We start from the raw sequence: 21,735 nt of genomic DNA, 5'->3' as shown, positions 1-21,735 counted from the left end.
TGTTTGGTTCTTATGAAAGAAAATGCTCTATTAAGGCCCCACACATCCCTAACAACTCTGCACAATGAAAATAAAGTGTGTTGCCATACAGCAGGCAGTTAATACGGTGAGGTCAAATTACCATCAACCAGCTGGACACCAGCGTGCACTACCTCCAGTATTTGTTCCTTTGTAATTTCATGACATGAGACCTGAATATTTTGTTCAGCCATCCTCTTACATAAACACATGAAACTGAACACCATTCTAGTTCTTGTGGCTTGTAAACACAGTTTGCATAGTTGCTTCTTGCTCGCTCACTGGCAGAATTTCTCTTGAACGTGTTTTCCAGGTCACAGCAGCAGCAGCACATTTACTGATCCTGTGGTAGTGACTCAAGGAAGATGTGCCTGAATGCATTGAAAGCTGTTTCCAAGAATCATGCACTTATAGGTTACAAGCAGGGATGTTAGCTGAAGGTGTTACAGGCTGTCATATTCACTGCCAAAGTTCACTGTCAAGAAATGTCCAAAACATTCAGAAACAATTAGTGTAGTCATGTGAAGAAATACAGACAGTACTCGCTGAGTACCAATGGACCATATGTACTATTTGTATAGGGCAATGTAAGGATGTAAAGGCAAACAAGCACCGTTTTTTGCAATAATCTGCTGCTGTTTCTCTGTGTTGCTCTGAAAAATCTGGGAGTGACAGTTTTGGGCCGAGACACGAATAAGAATTTTACTCATCAGGAATTCAGTCCGATTTAGTGCTGCAAGTGCTCCGGCACTCTGAGTAGTTAAACACAGTTTTAAATCACGTAGTAGGTGAGTGCAAAGAGAACATTCACTTGAAGAACTGTTTCACAAAGCAGTAGTCCAATTACTGTCAGACAGGAGAAGAGCCATGCCCAATTAGACCTCCTGAGCAAATCACAGGCTTGAATCTGCAATGAGATGCTTGGAAGTTATTTTAAATACACCAGGAGAGATCAGCTGTCTGGGTTTCAAACTAATTTCTAATGATTTAGTGCCCATCTGAATTCAATCAACAACCTTCCAGTAATCAGTCATCATTATTACTGAACATACTTTCAGTTTAAACTCAGTTGTACTTGTACTATGTTCTTGTGTTACTTATTTTCAAGATACTTACTTCTTTGAAGATGAGGAATTACTATATAAATACTGAAGTAGTGTTCATTTTGTCAAATATTTTTAGATTTAGGCTTAGTATTAGAGATAAAAAATCTGTTAGTTTTAGTCATATTTAGTCAACTCCATTTTTTTTTTTTTGTCAATTTCTAGTTAAAAACCCTTTTTTTACAGACCAAATACAAGTACAAGTACTTACTGATACCGAGTACTGACAAGTACTGAAGTACTTAATAACACCATTACAGTTCAATGTACAATGACTTTGAAAGCATGTTTTATTTGTATGAGATGTAACTCGCTTTCTGACTGTAACAAATGCTTCCTCAAACAAGAGGTTAAGTAATGTCAGTGGTATCGGTGTATTTTTATGATTACAATTGCAAGTACATGAGCACGCATCAGTATTGGTGCCTCCCCTGTAGCTACTCAGCTTAAAGTGAGTCCACCATTAATTCTTAGGCTAGCAGAGACAGCAAAAATGTTCAGAAAAAGATTTTAATCATAATTCACAGCACATTTACATGAATATTCACATCCATATGTCATATTATTAGCAAACACAGTCACACTAGACGCCACATGGCAGTTAAGTGGTAAACTGATACTGCGGCAATCAGGCGGGATTGTGTAAGAAAGTATATATAGATTCACAGATGTCATGTCATATAATCTTATGATGTACCTTGTAATGATTCCTTCGTTATTTATTGAGTTTGAAATATGTGTATATTTATTTCAGGAGCTGATCACTACCTTATACATTGGCTTTCTGAGCCTGATCTTCTCCTCGTACTTTGTCTACCTGGCAGAGAAAGATGCAGTCGACAGCAGTGGCTCCACGGAGTTTGGAAATTATGCTGATGCCCTGTGGTGGGGAGTGGTAAGTGTGTGTGTGTGTGTGTGTGTGTGTGTGTGTGTGTGTGTGTGTGTTTTACTGGACCAGTTTCTATTTTATTTTGGAATTTCCCTATTGTGTGATAAATAAAGGAATATCTTATCTTATCTTATTTTACACATCTGATATAGCAAGGAATATGATGAGGTTTGATTTGACTGTATTTTTGTTGCATCATTTTGAATTAACTAATTTCTTAAAGGAATAGTTTTGTTTTTTAGACATTTTGGGAAATAGACTTGAAGAGAGGATTGATTCTTACTTGTACACACATCTGCATTTGTAGAACAGTCAATATAAACGCCCTCTCTCCACAATGACCCGTGATTGGCCAAAGTCTCCTGTCACTGGCTTGATTTTCTGAAGCTTGAAAACAAAGCCAAGAGGAAGTGCAGAGGTCGCTCTCGGACCACTTGAATTACAATATGCTCAGAGGTTATTGCGGATTTTTTGCAGAATGGCGCCAAAAAATAGCTTCTTACCCCAGTGTTAATTATATTGTAAGTTTCAAAGAAAGATTAAATGTTGTCTTAGTGACTTTCTTTCCAACTAAGATTTTGCAGAAAACAGTGTCTTGTTTTAAACAGTATTTGGCATGTGAAAGGTCAAATATAGACTCTGTTTTATCTGTGCTACTCTTGTTACAGTAGGAGTTGAGTGAAAACCCTTGGGCATATCCAGTGGGCCGCTAATACAAGAAGCAAAACAAATAGTGTAGAGAATACGGGATGAAATTTTATTTTCAGACAATAAGTCACCACCCACTCTGCTTCTTGGAAACTTCAGGGACTCTGATATTAAAAACTGTACACACACACAGCAGAGTCATAACAACTTCTCTCATATAAATGAAGCTTTACTGGCAACATTTATGCATTATTTACTGTGAGTTTTATCGGGTTTGGGTCCACTCTCACATACTCACTCTCTGCACTGGGTACTCTCAGTGCATGGAGAGAGTCAGATAGGTGAAAAGGTCAGAGTTGTGGTTGGAGGGTCAGGGAAAATATACACCTAATGCGCTGCAGTAGACTACTAGGATTGATCGCAAGCAGCCAGAGCTGTTTTTTAGTCTTTTGGGTCAAGTCCAAGTCCAAACAAATCATTTACATGTCAAGGATGCTGACCAGTAAGATTATATTTGAAGAATTTCCTTATGAAGCTGTGTTTGTAGTGTTCTTACTTAGTTTTAATGCTTTTAATAAGCTAACACTAGCAATACTGGCTCTAGGGATGTCAATTTTGGCCAGTGAGTTGGTCCATCACTTTGGTCTAGACCAGTGGTTCTCAAACTTTTTCTGGCAAGCCCCCCTTCAGAAGCTGAAAGAAGTTCACGCCCCCACCACGCCACAATTTTTAGCAATCATTAACAATGACAGGGGAGCCAAAACTAATAAAAAATAATCCAAGTTAATTTTTTGTGAAATAAAGGTCAGCACAATAGCATCAGCAAACTCTTTTTTGTTTATTTTCCCTAAATCCTAAAATGTATTTAATTTTGTTGCACTCCATATTTTCCCCCTGGTCAACGCATCTGCATTGGCTCTATGCTCCACCAGTTGGGCCCGCAGTTGGAGAACTTCTGGTCTAGACTGAAATATTTTTCCTCTTGCGGGCACATTTTCAGTTTGGAGTAAAATGTCTCAGAAACTATTATATTGATTACGATTAAATTAACATTCATGCTTCACTCAGGAAGCATAAATGAAGCATGCACGAAGCAGGCAGTCACTTTTTCACCCTGAGCCATCCATAGCTCATATCTTAATGACTCAATACCTGCAAAACAACTGACATTCCCATCAGTCGTTAGTTAGTATTTAGTTAACAAGTCAGCTTTGCAATGGACCAAAAATGTTATCGATAGTTTTTGCTGTTGATTTTTTCTCTTTTTCCTCTGGCAACAGCTATTAACCAAATTCTGATTCATAACAGCAGTGTTAGTTTTTACAGTCTTAAACTGCCAGAATGACACTTCTTGAATTATTTCCCATGTGTTTTTTTCCAAGGTGACAGTGACTACCATTGGATATGGAGACAAAGTGCCACAAACCTGGATTGGAAAGACCATTGCGTCCTGTTTCTCAGTCTTTGCCATTTCGTTCTTTGCTCTGCCTGCAGTAAGTGGACAGAGAAATTGCTGAACCATGGCATCTTTCAGTCTTACATTGTGCTCACAAGGATCTGTATCATTATCAATCCTTCTCTCATGTTTCCTATCACATGCAAATGTTACCAATCGGAAAATAATCAATGATTGAATGTTTTCCATCAGATTCATTCCTATTTAACTACATTTGTAATTAGTTTGGTCTTTTAAGTGTGTATTAAGAAATATAAAGTGCCTATTTTAGGCTTATGTGTAAACCACTAAATCATAACAAAGCTGGCTCCGACATGTTTCACCAGCCACTGCATAGATTGGAAAGGATTATAGTTAAACAGTGCTGAGAGCTTTATACATAATAGTATGCCTTAAGTGCTGCTAGGACCTTGACAAGCCATACAATGGCTTTACATTCTCCTGCCAGATTATTAATGAAGACAGACTGCAGCTCACAGGATTACATTAAATGTTATCCCTTTTTGTTACTGAATGTCTGTCTGAGGACTTCAGAGTTGTAGAGTTGTGATATGCATTCAAGATTAACAGTAACTGTGATTTTACTTTACAGTTTTGTGCTTAAAGGAATTAGGATTAGGCAAATAAAGTTTGTTTTCCATTATCAATTTTGGATTATTCTTTGGTTCAATATCCATAGTGAAGTGTGTAAAATGTCTAAAATAGTTAAGAGTTCAAACGGTTTTCAATTTGCAGTGCTATGAAATTTAGAGAAGCAAGGAAGCCCTCACATTTAAGCAACTGTAACCAACAAATGAAGCTGAGAAAATACTCGATTAACAAGTGATTCACATTTTATTGCATTCATTTCTGTCTATGAACAAAGTGAATAATATACTTAATGTCTCAGCATTAAACAGCACATTTTTCCTTAATTTTGAGGTAAACTTTGTGTTTATGTCTTTTGGATCATATCATATCGTATCATGCTGCTGCTACGTCGTTCACACTGACTTAATTTGCAGTACCTTTGCTGTGCTGTTGTTCACAGGGAATCTTAGGTTCAGGCTTTGCCCTGAAGGTGCAGCAGAAGCAAAGACAGAAACACTTCAATAGACAGATCCCTGCAGCTGCCTGTCTCATTCAGGTATTTTATATTTGACCAAAGAAAATACTGAAACGGAACCGCAATACAGCTGGGGGACTGAACTGTCTTGAAGCCCCAGTCTTATTATTGAGACCATCCTTTCATGTAACCCTTATTTTCTTTCTTGCATGGCACACATGTTGGCATGAAATTAGTCCTGTCCAACCAATATATTGCTATTTTCATGCCCCTCTAGACATCATGGAGATGTTTTGCGGTGGAGAACTTGGATTCTGTCACATTCAAGATGTTTTTGAGGAAGAGATCCAACATCCCCGCCTCCTCTCTGTCCACCCCCAAGCCCAAGAAATCGGTTAGTAATCATTTTATATATTTCTCTGTAACTGCTTCTTATGTTCAGTTTCCAGTTTATTATGTACAGGCAAGGCAAAACTAATGCAGTATGAAGCAACAGCTCTGCAATACCATAAATCCTACCTTCATGAAGGTTATGTTGATTCAACTTTATGGCCATTTTGAAGGCTGTAGTTTGTGGTGTGTTAGAAGTGAGGCGCATTTCTGTAGCGGTTAATTCAGCTGTAATTTATAAATTAAATGAATCCCAGTCAAAAGGGCTTAAACTCTTATTACTAAATATCCAGTGTAAGACAGACCCAGGGCCATATAATCTACACTGCATTATTTGATGTTGCAATAATTATGCCACAATGTATTGTGGTGGTGATTTGAAGGATTAAAAACAAGACTGATTGATAAGACTTGAAATGGAAGTTTTAAAACATAATTTTAGTTTTTTTCTGTGTTGGTGGGAAATTTGTATGGACAAGAAATCAAGGTAGAAAAAAGGCATCCATCCTAGACAACATCCAGCAGAAATGTAATACTAATATTGATTATTCAATATAACTGCTACTTGGGCATTAGACCATGCCCACACTAGTGCATACATTTTAAAATGTTGTTTATGTGTCAAAAGTGTTCGCTCCAGACTTTGCAGGGCCTCACCTTCAAGTGATGAAATGTCACAGTAACAGCAATATAAAATATGTAAAATATACTAACATGAAATAGCAATTTTACTGATCAGACACTCTGACAGTAATTTCTGTGCTGCTGCATTAACACCCTCAATCAAATCTTTACTCAATGTTCATACATTCATCTGACAACAAAAATAAAAAGGTACATTAATGATGACTCCGCCGACAGTCATTACTGCAAAGTGGAAATAGTTTGGCCGTGTTTACAAAGTGCTGATAAGTAGACATGTCTGCATTTTTGAAAAAACCACAGTTATTTTCATATTTTTCCACAATGTCACCCTATGTTGAAAACGTAAACACGGTTTTGCTGTTGTGTCACTCAGGTGTCAAATACTTATGTTCCTCCACAGGAACACTTTGTTGAGCTGAGATGTTTGTATTTCTTGAGCAGGTGAAGATAAGGAGGAAGTTGAAGAGCACTGACAAGGACAACGGTCCAACTTCTCCCACAATTCCCAGCATCACCTACGACTCTGTATTTGACAGTGGGAGGGAGCTGAGTTCAGATGTTTACAGCACTGTGGGCACAGGTACTAAAAACGGGACTGTACAGTATGCTTATCTCTGGTGCACTAGGTTCCAGTTCACTTTAATCAGTGTGAAAAATCTTGTTTACAACAGAACATATTTAAGAATTACACTGTGGAATGGTAGGTATTACACCGGTTAATGAGTATCTGAAGTCATTTAAAGGGTTTAATTAAAATCAGAATAAACACTCACAATGTCACTCAAGATGCATAAATGTATAGAAAATAAATTACTAATTCTGCACTGGCTGAAATCACACATTCAGTGATGATCCAGTAAAAAGAAAATGTTTGATTTTAACTCCAGTTGCAGCCACAGGAAGGGGAAAGAACAAAGTCCAAACATTAATGATTGATGAGCACATTGCAACAATAAAATGTGAGGTTGTATTGATGAGTATGAACTCCAGTAGTGAACTGCTGAACTTACAAAAGTTCACACAACATACAGCGCTGATGGATCAATAGTGGAGAGCTGAGATTCATATAAAGAAGCAATTCAAACCTCACACTGTATCCCTTCAGTGTCATTTAAGGTTGTCTTTGTGCTGCACTCCACATGTCTCTGTCAATTTATTTTAAATTAGTTTAGCTGCAATTAGCCGCATTAGTGATTTAGTATTGGTTGAAGGAAAAACAAAATGTAACAAAATCTCAGTTGACTTTCATTTTGCAAATGTCTTTGCCTTCAGTGCTGTAACGGTTCTGCACACAGAGATGTCAACTCAAAAGCAGCACTCAGAGGCAGAGCAGTTGAAAGCAGTCAATCGTTTACTTGGTAAGAAGTTCAAGGCAGAGTCCGGCAACAGGTAATCAGTCAGCAAACAAAGCAGGCGAGGGGCGGGCAGGCAGGCAGGCAGGCAAGAAAAATAAATGAAGGCTGTAAAGCTAGGACTGGGTAGGACATTAGACAATCTGGCAAACGACTATAGGGAACGAATGCTGGTATATATGCAGGACAGGGATAATGAGGGAATGTGAGTGATGGGACTGGGATTGGCGGGAACACACTGAGGACAACTACAGGGCAGGTGGGGAACGGCAGGAGAGGTTAATAAATGTCATTTTTATAAAATATAGAGGAAGGGCTGCCAGGCCAGGATGCAACGTATGACGCACAGTTTAGTTGATGAAACATTAAATTGTTGTTGTGTGTAATGGATACACTTTTTCCAAAGGAGAATGTACTTTAGACCTACAACAGTGATACAAAAAAACCCTGTTAATTTCCATATAATTTCCTGTCAAAGCCACAGGGAGCCACTGGAAGGGGGCTAAAGAGCCGCATGCAGTTGCCTACACATGGTTTGACAGAATCTAGTTTTTATCCAGGCTAGTGCCGTCGCTTTAAGGATGGCCATGTCTATCTGTCTTTGGTCCACACTGCAATATTTCCACAAATATTAGATGGATTACCATAAAATGTACAAAAATCCATGGTCCCAGAAGATAAATCCCACTGTGAATCCTTCTGACTTTGGTGATATATGAACATCCATTGGATGAGAATGTTAGCATGCTGATGCTAGCATTTCGCTCAAAGCACAGCTCTATATACTATTTGTTTGTGCAAAGAGCAGCAAGATGTGTGTGGACGGCAATAAAGCAAGCAAGTCTTTCCACTTACCTACCAACAGATGTCTCAAACCCTTTAAACAATGACAGAAAATGTATATTATTTATTTGTTAGTTATTTGTGTTATGTGGGCCTTGTATGTCACTCATTATATAACATCATCACACACAATTCATCTTATAAATGCACCGTCCTCTATTGATAAAGATGTGATTAAAACATACAGACAGAGATAGATAGATAGATAGATAGATAGATAGATAGATAGATAGATAGATAGATAGATAGATAGATAGATAGATAGATAGATCCTCAATACTTTTCCAGAGTTAACAGACAAACTCATTTAAAATCATCTTTGAAATTACCTCATTCATTTTTTTCAATCATTTCATTTTCCATGTTTATTCATTTCATCCTTGATTAAGTCCCTTAATGTTTTCTCCTCATTTAATAATTTTCCTTTTATTTGTAAACCCTATCTTTTGAAAATATTAGTATGACTGAAATGAATCATCCCTATTATCAGTGCTGCATGGAGGGCATTACTGGATGAATGTTGATGAACAAAATGAGATAATGAAGAGGACAGTCTGTCCTCCCCAGGAGATAAATGTGGGCACTTTTAGCATGTCTATTAATGTAAACATCTACTTGGATCATACTCTTTGTTGTGCTTGGTTATACAACCTTTTTCTTTTACACCAGCTGGTAACCTGAAAATCTGCCTAGATGCGTGACTGCATTGCGCCACCAGCATGTCACTGTGCAAATGTTTTTGCTTTGCACTCAGTCCTCAGTGCAACAGCAGAATTTAATTTGCCCGGTTGTAAAGATGTATGTGTGTCTGTTTGCTTCATGTTCGGTGAAAATCAGAAGATAAATAGATTCTACAGGCCGTACTGCACATCTAACATCTACGGCATGCTGCTTTTAAGTATGAATCATTTAAATAAATTGCCACATTGCCATCTGGTGTGAGTTTGTATTGACTGAATACACACACCAACGGTGGCTCAAGAGCTGAGCTGCTCCTGAATGGATTTTACAGAATACATAACTGTTCGTGTTTAGTCCTTTCAGTTTGTATTCATCAGTTTATTTAGCTATCTATACTTCACATTGTTGAGATTTTGACTGGTAGTTAATGAACAGATTAGACTACCTAACGTGGATACAATCATAAATAGTCATTCTCGATAGTCGTATGTGTGTGTATATATATATATATATATATATTTGTGTGTGTGTGTGTGTGTGTGTGTGTGTGTGTGTGTGTGTGTGTGTGTGTGTGTGTGTGTGTGTGAATGTCTCCTGGGCTTCTGCCTTCTTTTTTATGTCTGTCTTTAAATCTGCTTCTTTCATCCAATTTAAATGCCTGTTTCCTTGCTTGTGTCTTTTTTCTCCTCTCAATGTTTTGTCTGTGTACCTGGTTTAGCAGGATCCCACACTTTGAGAGGATGTGGTGAGCTGCTGTTAGTGTCCTCATCCTGCACACGTCCTCAGTACACTCGCTGTCCTCTCTTATGGTCCATTTTAACAGTTTCCTTTTTACCCTCTCATTTACTCTAACAGCATGATTTCTTTGAATCAGCTCATGATCCTGTTATGAAATGTTCAGTTGTTTGCTTAACTATGAGTGATAAAATATATAATATTGCATTTTTAGCACCACAGTTTTTGACTAGCATCATTATTGTTATTGTTGGCCTTTTTTTTTTTTTTTTTTTTTTTAACTCTGTGGTAAATATTGATTGTGTTTGTTTTCTCTTCATGTGTGCTTCAGATCTCCAGCAGTCCTGGACGTCTTTATCTTCCCTTCAGTTCAGCTCACCACCTCCAGGTAATGCCATATGTTGATATGAGTGTTTTTATGTTGCTTTGTCAGTCCAGAGGTAAATAGTTGTATCCTATGGGTTGGGTGTAGAGTTAGCTATTAGTATATTGATATATCAAGTGCTGTTGCTAGGAGGACTTAAGGGTTGATCTGTTTATTTGATCTGTATCATGTAAGCTGACAAGCAGTTCTCTGTTGCCTGTTATTTGAGGAATATCCGTCAGCTTGTCATGGCTCGTCATGTCACACCAGCACCAATTAAGTCCATTTCATTCAAACTCCATTTAAAACAGATGTGTTTCACACCATGTTTTTATTTTCACACGTTAAGAATTAGACCAGTTGTATCACACTTCTCCAACTGGTGCAGTTTCAGAACACTGCATCTGCAGATTCAAATAATTAACAAGTTTCCACTCAGTCTTCCATAACAACTCTGTCATCTTTGCAGTGGGCACATCTCTTTACAAAATCATTTTGGGATTGCAGTGTTATACATAGCTCTCCATGGAATAAGAATAAGGCAGCCCAGCAGCAAAAACACAAGTAGGCAGTTAACCTTTCCTCTTAGGGCTTGTGTTCTGTGACAAAAACACAAATTGCAGGCAACCATTAACATGTGACATTTGAGAATCACATAATATCAACCATCAGTCTTACTTGTTTGTCCAAATGAAGCTCAACTTCACCTTTTCCCATTGTAAGCCAAATTAATGTGTCTGCAAACTCGTGTTCCCATCTGAAAGTTGCAGCTCTGTCATTATCTAAAACAGAATAATGTTTATGCAGGCTAACTAGTCACACAAGGTGATAATATTCCCCACAATAAAGAAGCATTCCCAAAAGCATTAGGGATTTTGAGAGGCTGCTTAGCATTTTAGCATATATTTTTTCTTTATTTCAGCCATTTACTGTGGCTGTGACTTTCAGCTTAGCAAGCTAATTTAATATATAGGCAAGATTGCTTCTCTTTTCGTGTTGGGCAGTGTAGGATACACAGCATTGGTGCAGCAAGAGAGATCAAAAAGAGATCAAAAGAGAGCAATTAAATAAATTACACCGTAAATCACCAAACCGAACAGAAGCAGCAAAACTAAGGCAGCAGCATCACTGAATGTTCTGGATGCACAGATATATCTATAACTAAAATCTAATGTGTGTGTGTTTGCATTTGCATTTGTGTGTGAACATGTAGTGAAAAAAAACCCTGGCCTTTTGGATGTCCACTCCCCCGGCCCCCTCCAGAGGAACTGTAGCTTTGCAGATGACCTGGAGCTGGAGCCAGAGCGAGACAGTGAACTGACTCCTGCCACCTCAGTGTCACAGTGAGTTCACTACCACTGCACTGCAATGCCATTGCATTGATGCTGTGCTTATGAGCGAGTGTATTTTAATGAGCATATCAGAGAACGTTTGCATGTATTTTTTGCTATTTGTAATTAACCTTTGTAATATGTCAAACCCCAGAGCGCTCCTTTCTATGCTCAGTAATGATTCTCTATTAGGGAAAAGCACTTGTGTTTGCTGAGGCTCTTGCACAGTGAGAGACTGAGACTGATATGAGGAAATGAGTGTTAAGTAACTGCAGCATAATGTAAGTGCACAGTAAGTGAAACAAATGGAGCGACAGTTTTGACCCGTGGGACTTCCTTTCTAAATGGTGGGGTAATGATGCAGAGTGGGAATTGCTTGCAGCAGCATTGTTGGCAAAGATCACTCTGTGCTCTGCTGACTCCAAAATACCTAACCAGCTGTTCTCATAGAGCAATGCCACATCAAATCCCATGCTAAATTGAGCCATTATGAGATACTACTGCTTGTTTTATCTGTGACGAGAGAACGCCTTGTTGAAAAAGCTGGAAAAATGTGTTTCTTTTTAGTAGGTTTGTCAAATATTTGTGGAAAGTCTTCGATTTTAAGCTAAATTACAGATTGTATTGCAAATTGTCCATTTGAAATTCAATCTGTCGAAAAGCAGTCGAAAAATGTTTAGTTGAGTCATTGTTACAAATCTAAGCTGCAGCATAGACTCTTGATGTGGAATAGCTCAAACTCATATTTCTGCTGCCTTTGTATTGACATCGCAGTCCAGTATGTTTTGGTAAATTGAAGATGATTGAGGTATTGAGAACTTTAACCAAACTGTCAGACATTTGTTACAAACAAACAAAAATTACACCTCTAGTGACACTGCAGCCATGTTGTTTAAAGTGAAACTAAAAGAGTTTGAATTGTAGCTGTTAGGTAGGTGGGGGGTAAAAGTTCCTCTTTAAAACATTTCATGTTTCTTATTTTGTATTTGTTGATATTTCATGAAGCAGTTGGACCAAAGAAAAAATAAGATGCAAAAACTGTTACATTCATGCACTCAGGGGGCATTGAGCCAAGGCAAAGTACTTTTCTTTGATTAAGGCCGGGAATACACTGAAGCACAATTTTGATGAAACATGAATAATGCAATTTACAACAGGCCAGGACCTATTTGGTAATTGCTGAAGAGGTTAGGGCTTACTACTTTATTTCTGAAAAAAGTGACTTGATTATGGTTAAGTGTTACCCTGAAATCTGATCATAAACGCAGTCACTTCCTGAACAGTTAAATAACGGCAATGTTGAGCAATGAAAAAATTTATATTAAACAGCACCTAGGTATCTCTTAACATTTATAAAAACATGGCTTCGGACCCTTCTGAGGTATAATCCTTCGATTAAACCCAACGTTTTGTTCTAAACAAAGAGGAGTCATCACGACACACTGTGTTATTAAAAAAAGACTAAAGAAGACAGTCAACATGTTGTCCAACACAGTAACACTGATCTCATGATTAAATGTCGGTGCATCCATACACAGGATTTGATAATAAAGATCTTAAAAGGAATAGTGTAACATTTCAGTAATGATGTTCTTGCCAAGAGTCATGTGAGATGATCGAAATACTAACTATTTAATATGAGCTTTCCTAAGCATAAACTGGATTTAAGGACTTCCTGGAAGAAGAATTGAAGAAGTAGTCTGGAACATAATTCTAAAACCACAAGTTTTTATGCTTCATTTCACAAAATAAGATGTGACACTGACTCTTAAACACACCCTGTATATATGCATTACATATTAAATATCATTACTGTACAATCTTTATCTTTATCTATCTTTATTTATATTTAAAAAGTACTTGTTTTTTGTGATTTGTTTATGTACTGTATCTGTCATTAGCTTTATCTGAGAATCAGTCCATTGCACTGGCTGTGAAAAACACATTATGAGACACACGCTGACCTTGTTCCTCTAGTCTTTCACAAAACTGGACTCGACAAAGAACTCACTACTCTCCCCCTCACAGACTCATTCACTGCTCTTCCAGGGTAATGAACCCTGGTGAGTAATAGCTCCCACAATAATTCCCACAACATAATAGTGGAGGCTAAATGCACTACAGTCACTCTGGGCTTTTTATTAGTGGTTTTCAGAGCCAAAAAAAAGATGCCAAAAATCATCCATCTTTTGTTCTTTCTATAGCTCACCTTGATCACATTCAAAGGAAAGACACAGTCTACAAGATATGATGTAGACTGAAGACCAATTATGAAACTGGGCTGCACTGAATATTTTCCCATAAATTGGAAAATAAAATAAAATTGAGTTTTGGTATAAAGGCCATGGTCAACCATATTTTCATAGTTTCGCATTGATACCGGTTTTCATAAAGGAAAAATTAATCAAATCTGCAAATCTGTGCTGTGTTTTAAGAAAACTAACCTACATGTTAAAGTTTTACAGGGTTACTCTCTGTTTTTAAAAAATAGCTATTTTTACAGTAATTTCTTCTACATTCTTTTACACAGATTGACAGAGTCACACCGAAAAGCCATCCGGGTGATCCAGAGAATGCGTTATTTTGTGTCCAAGAGAAATTTTCAAGTAAGCATGATGCTATTTTATAGCTACTAACTTTTTCAACATATACATACCAAACCGTAACCAACATGAAACACTGCCTTTGCAATACTTGTAAAAATGTAATGTCCCATAACAACATCATTTTCCAAAACAAAAACAAAGCTCAAGCAAGACAGATACTGCAAGTAATGAGTTAAAATGTCTTTGATGTAACTGTTCTAAATATTCCTTTGTAGCAAGCTCGTAAGCCATATGATGTGCGAGATGTTATTGAGCAATACTCCCAGGGTCACCTGCACCTCATGGTGCGAATCAAGGAGCTGCAGAGAAGGTAAATGGCTTAAAGCAATTACAAGGAACTTTCATTTTGTGTTGATTCTGGCGCCCCCTGTGGACAAAAGCGGCAGTGTTTTCACCGTCTTGTGTCGTAAAGATCTCGATCCAGCTAGCATTTGTTTGGAAGCAAGGGAAAGAAACGCACAATGTATTTATACTTTTTTAAATACAGCTGTTTGCAGGACATATAGGGGTGGCTGGGGCTCAGGAGGTAGTGTGCATCGTTCACCAATCAGAAGGTTGGCGGTCCGATCCCCGGCTCCTCCTACACATCTTGAAGTGTCCTTGAGCAAGACACTGAACCCCAAATTGCTCCCGATGCTGTGCCATCAGTGTGTGAATGAATGAGTTTCTGTTCTGATGAGCCTCATATCAGTGTATGAATGTGTGTGACATGTAGTGTACACCACCAGAAAGGCTTTTAACATAGCGATGAGGTCATGTATCTATTTGCGGCTATAAGATTAATAACTTACTTTGTTTTACTGTTCATAAACCTAGGTTACAAGATGTAAGCCTCCAACTAACTGATTCAGTTGCTATATAGTATAGGCTAACAGCAAGATATATTTCAGGAGCAAGGCCAAAAACATAAATACATTATAAGCAATTGGTATTACAGTATTATTCACCGTGACCTGTCTCTCCATTCCACGTCTCGCAATGTATTTCATAAATAAAAGAGACATATTAGAAAATTGTATAGGAGGAAGAGTGCTGATCAATGTTTGGTTTTGAAATCCTTTCAAATCTGAAATTCTCTCCATCTGTTGAATGACCAATCAAGGTGGCCTTGCCTGAGCTCTATGACTGTCCCTTTGCAGATCCTGCCCCAGTATCAGCCCGTAACCACTGTCACAACCCGGCTCAAGGCTGGACAAAGAAGGGGAGAACACATGAGTTGTAACTAAAAATAAGTTTATTCTATATAACTAAAAGAGAAATGAGGCTAAAGACAAATTCAACCAAACCAAACAGGGTGAAACCCAAGGGAGAGAGCGAGACCGGCTGATTGACTCCAGCCTATATAGTCTAGCCACCAGACCAAGTGAACTGAATCTTGCTGATGACCAGACTCCACCCACCAGGCTCTGAGGGAGAAACCTGCTCAGAGGGTCATCACACCACAAAAAATAATTCTGTGAAGAAAAATCTCCTCCTGCTCCCTTTTAACTGGCTAACCTACTACTCACTGCGAATGTAGACATAGGCTCTTCCTGTCCGGCTCAATGATTTCGCCTGATTTTGAGGGGAATCTGACTGAATCTGACCCGGTGACAGGCATTTAGAATACCCATAGAAATAGCCTCCCTGATATTCTCATTTGCTTATGTAGGTCATAAACCGACATTGTTTTGTAACCAATTAAACAGGGAGGGTTTTATATGAATTCGATTGGTCAGACAAATGGTAGAGGATGTTTTTTGCAAGCATGACAAAAAAAAATCATGAAAGCAAGGTAATAGTGGGTGTGACAGAGCAAATACCGAAACAGTGTGTACATGTGTATTCTTCTGACTTGAGCCTTCCATTGTTTCACTCAGACTGGACCAGTCTTTAGGGAAGATAACTTTGTTCCAGACAGGCTCAGGTAATTAATCACTCCACTGCTCTCTCAAAATACAGTACAGTAACTATGGAAGAAACCATAGCCCTAATCCTCCTGTCTTATCATTTGTTTGACTATTGTCTTTCTCTGAAGACCGAGCCAGAGACAAAGGCAACAACTCTATCGGATCCAGACTCAACAGGATGGAGGACAAGGTGAGATTTGTGCAACTTCACTAGAAAACTTTAGTGATATTCCCCTGCCTTTTATTGTTTCAGATCATATTTTTTTGTTTGTCAACGTCACAGATTTACATGACCATGTTTGTCTTGTATTCATAATTTGAACTTACCGTGGTTGTTTTGGATAATGCAACAAAGGTTCAACTGGCTTTATCTGCTGTGATATGAAATATCTGTGCATAGATATGTGGCCACATGTGTGGTGTTGATTCAAATATAAGACTTTGAACAGCTTGTGCCAGTCCTGCAGCACAAAAAGAGAAACCATGACATTGTTTCTTTAATTTCTTTTTAAGATGTGTCAAAACAGAACACAAAAACTAAAAAAAGTTGAATCAGAATCTCCCCAACTCCTTCACCGAGTGTGACTTACATTCCAGCCTTGCAACCAACCAAACAAAATTAATTTCTTGGCAAGAAAGGAAGTTCAGTTTTATTTGTTATCAAATGGGGAAAAAAACTTTCTTTGAACCAATTTGCAATTAATATGTTTTTACAAATTTCTATTCTTGAAATATAATTTTGTTTGATGTTATGTAATTATAGACTATGCACAATACAGCAGTAAAATCATTTTCATAATGAAGGTTAATACTATAATGGTTTTCGTCACACACAGGGTAATTAAATTACATGAAGGACATAATTGTAACATTATCATTCGTTTGAACTCACTAATTATCCTCAAGTACTTGATTTAATTTGAATGAGTCAAAAGCATAATAATGGTTGTGCAGACCAGAAGTAATGACTCCAAATCCGAGCCAGTCTGTTATTTTGTTTTCGTTTGTCAATATTGAATTCAACTCTCACAGATAACACACATGGACCAGACGCTGAACCGTGTTGCAGAATCCCTGGCCTTCCTGCTGGACCAGAGGGACGTTGGCGAGGGTGAAGGTGGAGGCAGGCAGAGACCACGGGTTGGACGGGTCTTTAATGTCGTCCCCAGCCAGGACAGCCTGCCAAGCTACGACCAGCTATCTTCATCACCTTCATCCTTCTCCTCCAACGCCGCCAGCACCGCGGTCTTCCCCAACCCTCCCCTTAGCACCACAGCCAGTCAGGATGAGAACTGCTGAAAATTGCTGAAAATTTCTATCTATCTATCTATCTATCTATCTATCTATCTATCTATCTGATAGATACACTATTTGCCTTATACGTGATACTGAAATTAAGGTTAATGTCAACGACATTGCCACTGCCACGGCATATAATGTGCTGTGATTCAATATCCAATATTCTTGTCAAATAACAAATTGCATTCATCTTCGGAGAGAGGCCTTACATTTTAAAACTAAAAAAGTTTCACTTTAATCAAATGCTCTTTTCACCATTTTAATCCTATTTCACTTTTGTAACTAAATGTATTCTTTAAGACCTCAATCTGAATTCTGTTTTACTATATTAAATTATATTTTGCCAAAGAAATGTAACATTTCTGTGAAAAGAGATTTTTTGCAGTAACTACAAAATAGACTTTGAATACCAGCTTAATTGCAGTAACTTTGTTTTGGTCATCTTTGAGCTCTAAGTGCCTTGGCACTTATTGCAATTATGTGTCGCAGAGATCTCAGACTACTGGGAAGCCAAAACAACAGACTCATATCAAGTAAAATAATTCAGGTGATTGGGTTTGATAAATATAGTCAGACAAACAGAAAAAACGACACATTGAAAGTAATCTAAAACAAACTAGTGCAAATGGACAAGAAAGCCGAAAAAGCACAATTTGTTGGTACATACTTTACATTATTCCCTTGCATTTGGATATCCAAAGGCAGATGAAAGTGATTTTTTGAGGGCGGGTAGAATGATGAGCCTAAAGAGACATAAAATTAAGGCATTATAACTTCAATTTGTTGCCAAACTGTTTTATAACCTTACAGTGCAAAGTCTCTGTAGGATTCTTAGTTGCCTTTTTTAAATATTACTTGAACTATATACAGGTTAATGCCAAAGACATTGCCACAGCCACGGCATCATGTACTGTGATTTAATATCCTGTATTCTTTTAAAATTAAAGTACATTTATTTGCATTCACCTTCGGGGAGAGGCCTTATTTCATTATTTAGAGAGTAGAAAGTTCTACTTCAATCAAATGCTGCTTTCAATAAAACTGTTAATTATTTCAACTCTGTGTCTGATGTGATGATGGTAATGCAGTTAGCTTTAACTATAACTAAATGAGGGTTTAACTTAAAGGGAAGGTGAAGTTGATGTCACGCTGTGTTGAATTTTGGTAACTGATCATCATTTTGCTTATGTGCCATGTTCAGAGATCTTGCTGCCTTTCTCTTGGTATCTGCCCACAGCAAGTAGAAACACATTTTTACCTCCAAGATTATAGCAAACATTTTTATAAATAATGTGACTGATCCCACCCACTGCCTATGACTTTATAAAATAATCACATTGCTGAATACTTTTGAAAGTTTGGTATTTTGTTTGGTCTAATAATTAGGCCAAAACAAGAAACTAGGCACCACAGTGGCTCAGGAGGGAGCATGGTGGCGCACTGTAGCTTCACAGCAAGAGGGTCCTGCGTGGGTTTTTTCTCTGGTTTCCCCCACCATTAAAAGAATGTATGTTGACCAAGGCACTGTAAGATATGCAAGATTCAATTATTTATCCCCATTCAAGTAAATGGAGGGCTAAACTGGAATATAGCCGGTTAGCCAGCAGAAGTCTCTAGTGTGCATCCTTTAATTGGCCGCTGTGGCCCATAGAGCATGCGCAGTATGTATTCATCCAGATAATTTATTTGCAGCAGTAAAGTTACTTTTTTGGCTTCATGCTCGCCACTGAGAAGCTTTCTTAAGCCTTACATTACGACAATTCACTTGAAAGTTTCTGTTTAATCAAATGCTGTTTTCCCTATTTTAATCCTATTATATAATAACATATTAAATATTCTTCTCTAGCAATAAAAGATTGTGGTAATTATAACCAAGTGTCTATGTGTTGTGTCTGGTGCCTTAGGGGGAATCTAAAACTAAAACAAATGAGCTAAATATTTCAGTTTCAGTGACTTCTTTTATTCTTTTACCAGAGGTGGTTTGACAGGAAGGAAAGAAGGAAGGAAGGAAGGTTCAGCTTTTACATAAAAAAATATTTTTACAGCTTTTTTTCTCTTTAGTCATGAATAAAATGGATGTTTCACTTTTGAGTTTATGTAAGAGATTCCTTTAAGTTACTGTTTCCTTAATAAGCACGTCTCACTTGCATTGGCAGCAGAATTTCCTTTATTGTTGTGAGGTGGGGGTTGTGTCCTCACTGACTTATTGAAATAGCCAAAAGCATAGCTAAAACCGTGTTCTTTACATAGCTGACCTTTGGGCAGCAGATGGTGACCTTTTCCCCGCTGGCCATCCATGGGGTGTCCAGGCATTCCTTCACACAAGTGGCCATGTGGAGAAAAGGCCCAAGTGACCATCTGCCTCTGGTGTCCACAACAATGGGCCCCACCCTCCCTAAAGTGTGCTGAGGGTTGTTGGCCTTTGTGCTGACATGGAGGTGGGTGAGGGGAGAGTTTTGGAGGTTTTAAAAGGTTGTAATTAGTGTTATTTGGGGTTTTAGGGGAGGACGTAAAAAAAAAAAAAAAAAAAAAAAAAAAACAGTCATAAACACTCAAACAATATAGTGGATCAGTCCGTCCAAAACAGCAAAACTAATTGCCATTTACCTGAATAACTGCTTTGGTAAGTTTGCATCTAAAGCAACAATTTAAGAAGCCCCATCTGCTAAATCTTCACATTTAAATGTATAAAGCTAAACATGCATATATTCTTAATGATTTCTGGTGGGTTTCATTTTAAAGTTTCAAATCTGTGTATTTCTAAATACCTCCTAGATGGCCAATGCATCAGATTAAAAAAAGGTAGCTCTGTTTTGGATTTGCAAGTCCTAATGTATGCCTTCCTCGCAGTTTTCTAATTAAGCTTCTTTTAATTTGGACAATTTGATCAAGGCCTGACCAGAAGATTAATAGAGTTTCCATTCCTGAGTAATATGATTTACAGCATAGGTTTTATTTTAATGTTTCTGTCAACATGAAGGTACATTTATAATTTGCAATATGAATTGATACAATCACTGCATTACTGTTTGTGAAAGCTTCATTCACTGATGATGTACTGAGCAGCTTGTAATTTACATCTTTGAGAGGATTTAATTAAGGTAGTGGGTGGGGAAATTGGGAGCCCACAGGACTCTCTGGACCCATGGGATAGTTTGATTATTGATTTCTTGACTGGTAATCTAGACATAAGTCCTCTGGAACAGAAGCCAAGATCATCTGTTCTTAATGCAGAAATAACACACTTCATATTTGGCATTAAGGCTTTTAAAAATGTAAATCTAATGTTTGCTCTTCCTTGTATGCTCAAACACAGTCCCTTTGCTCCTGTAGCATACAAGTAAACATGGGCCAAAGTAAGAATAAACAGAAGTAGGATTGGGTTGGGCACATGTCAATGATAATAGCTGCTTTGACTATGAAAAGGGACAGACTCAAAAGAGAAAAGTTGAGGAGAGACCTGGGGGGTCGAAGAGTTCTAAAGGCTGATTTGCAGGTGAAATAGATGGCACACTCTTCTTTGTGGCCATTGTCCTGCTCTGCGTCCAGATGGCCTCTTGAAATTCTTTAGAGCTGAAACCCCAACGCTGTGGGAGTGAATACGCTTCCTGCGGGATTTGGCCTCTCTAATGGGCTAATTTGGCAGTTCCAGCTCATATTAACGGATATAATTTTAAGCCTGACAGCACAGTCCTTATAATTGTGATTATGGAATATCTCATAATACAACCCAGAAAATGCAATTACTCCAAAACCTTTTTCTTCTTTCGATTGCCAAACTTGCAACATTTTTCTATGACTTGAGAGGGACATTTATTATTAGTTTACTCATCTATGGCTGCCACAAAGTCAGCACAAAACCGGAGATATACTCTCTCATAAGACTGCAGTCATATTGAAAATGTAATCATTTGAAATTCTGTTCAAAAATGGCTGTAATTATAGAACTCCAGGGTCTGGTTTTTTTATCCCAGTAAGTTATCACAGCAGCACCTTTTAAATATGAATAACTTAAAACACTAAAGTGTTAGTCGCTCTCATGACGAGGCCATAGTACTTTAAATACCTGGAACTGCAGTTAAAACTCTGAACATTTTAGGAAGAAACTGTTGCTCTGTTCAGCATATACAAGCAAGGATGGAAGCTTAGATTCTGAGCAGTGCAAAGATATCTTCCAAAGATTTTAGACAAGTAAGAAATTAGATTTGTGAGGCACTGGTTGGAGAACTGATGTGCTTCTGAGCTATTTTGTCCCATTTTACTCAAGATAGGGAACAATATTAAGATGCTGTGGATGTTCTACATGACTAAATACACCAGTTTGAAGCAGTGAATGCAAAATGATTTAATTAGCATCTATCAATAAATTAATTTGGACGATGGAGTGTTGTGTTTTTGTCAGTGTTCCTCAAGCAGGCAGCAGAAATCACTCAATCAGAAG

The 21,735-nt window shown here is 37.9% G+C and overlaps 1 protein-coding gene across 1 annotated transcript in view; it reads left to right on the top strand.

The window, feature by feature from the left end:
- The window catches only part of kcnq1.1 (potassium voltage-gated channel, KQT-like subfamily, member 1.1), a 36,902-nt gene extending 17,737 nt beyond the window's left edge, over positions 1-19,165 (top strand). The window contains exons 6-17 of the mRNA XM_051378916.1: positions 1,876-2,016; positions 4,041-4,151; positions 5,145-5,240; positions 5,437-5,553; positions 6,636-6,774; positions 10,137-10,193; positions 11,383-11,512; positions 14,031-14,106; positions 14,322-14,416; positions 15,966-16,012; positions 16,124-16,185; positions 17,028-19,165. Of these exons, the coding sequence (XP_051234876.1) occupies positions 1,876-2,016; positions 4,041-4,151; positions 5,145-5,240; positions 5,437-5,553; positions 6,636-6,774; positions 10,137-10,193; positions 11,383-11,512; positions 14,031-14,106; positions 14,322-14,416; positions 15,966-16,012; positions 16,124-16,185; positions 17,028-17,294 (1,338 nt within the window). The 3' untranslated portion in view covers positions 17,295-19,165. The remainder of the gene's footprint in view (positions 1-1,875; positions 2,017-4,040; positions 4,152-5,144; positions 5,241-5,436; positions 5,554-6,635; positions 6,775-10,136; positions 10,194-11,382; positions 11,513-14,030; positions 14,107-14,321; positions 14,417-15,965; positions 16,013-16,123; positions 16,186-17,027) is intronic.
- Positions 19,166-21,735: the final 2,570 nt, after the last annotated feature.

Source organism: Dicentrarchus labrax, unplaced genomic scaffold, assembly GCF_905237075.1.
Source record: "Dicentrarchus labrax unplaced genomic scaffold, dlabrax2021, whole genome shotgun sequence".
Lineage (NCBI taxonomy): Eukaryota > Metazoa > Chordata > Actinopteri > Moronidae > Dicentrarchus > Dicentrarchus labrax.
This window is presented reverse-complemented; position numbering and strand designations above follow the sequence as displayed.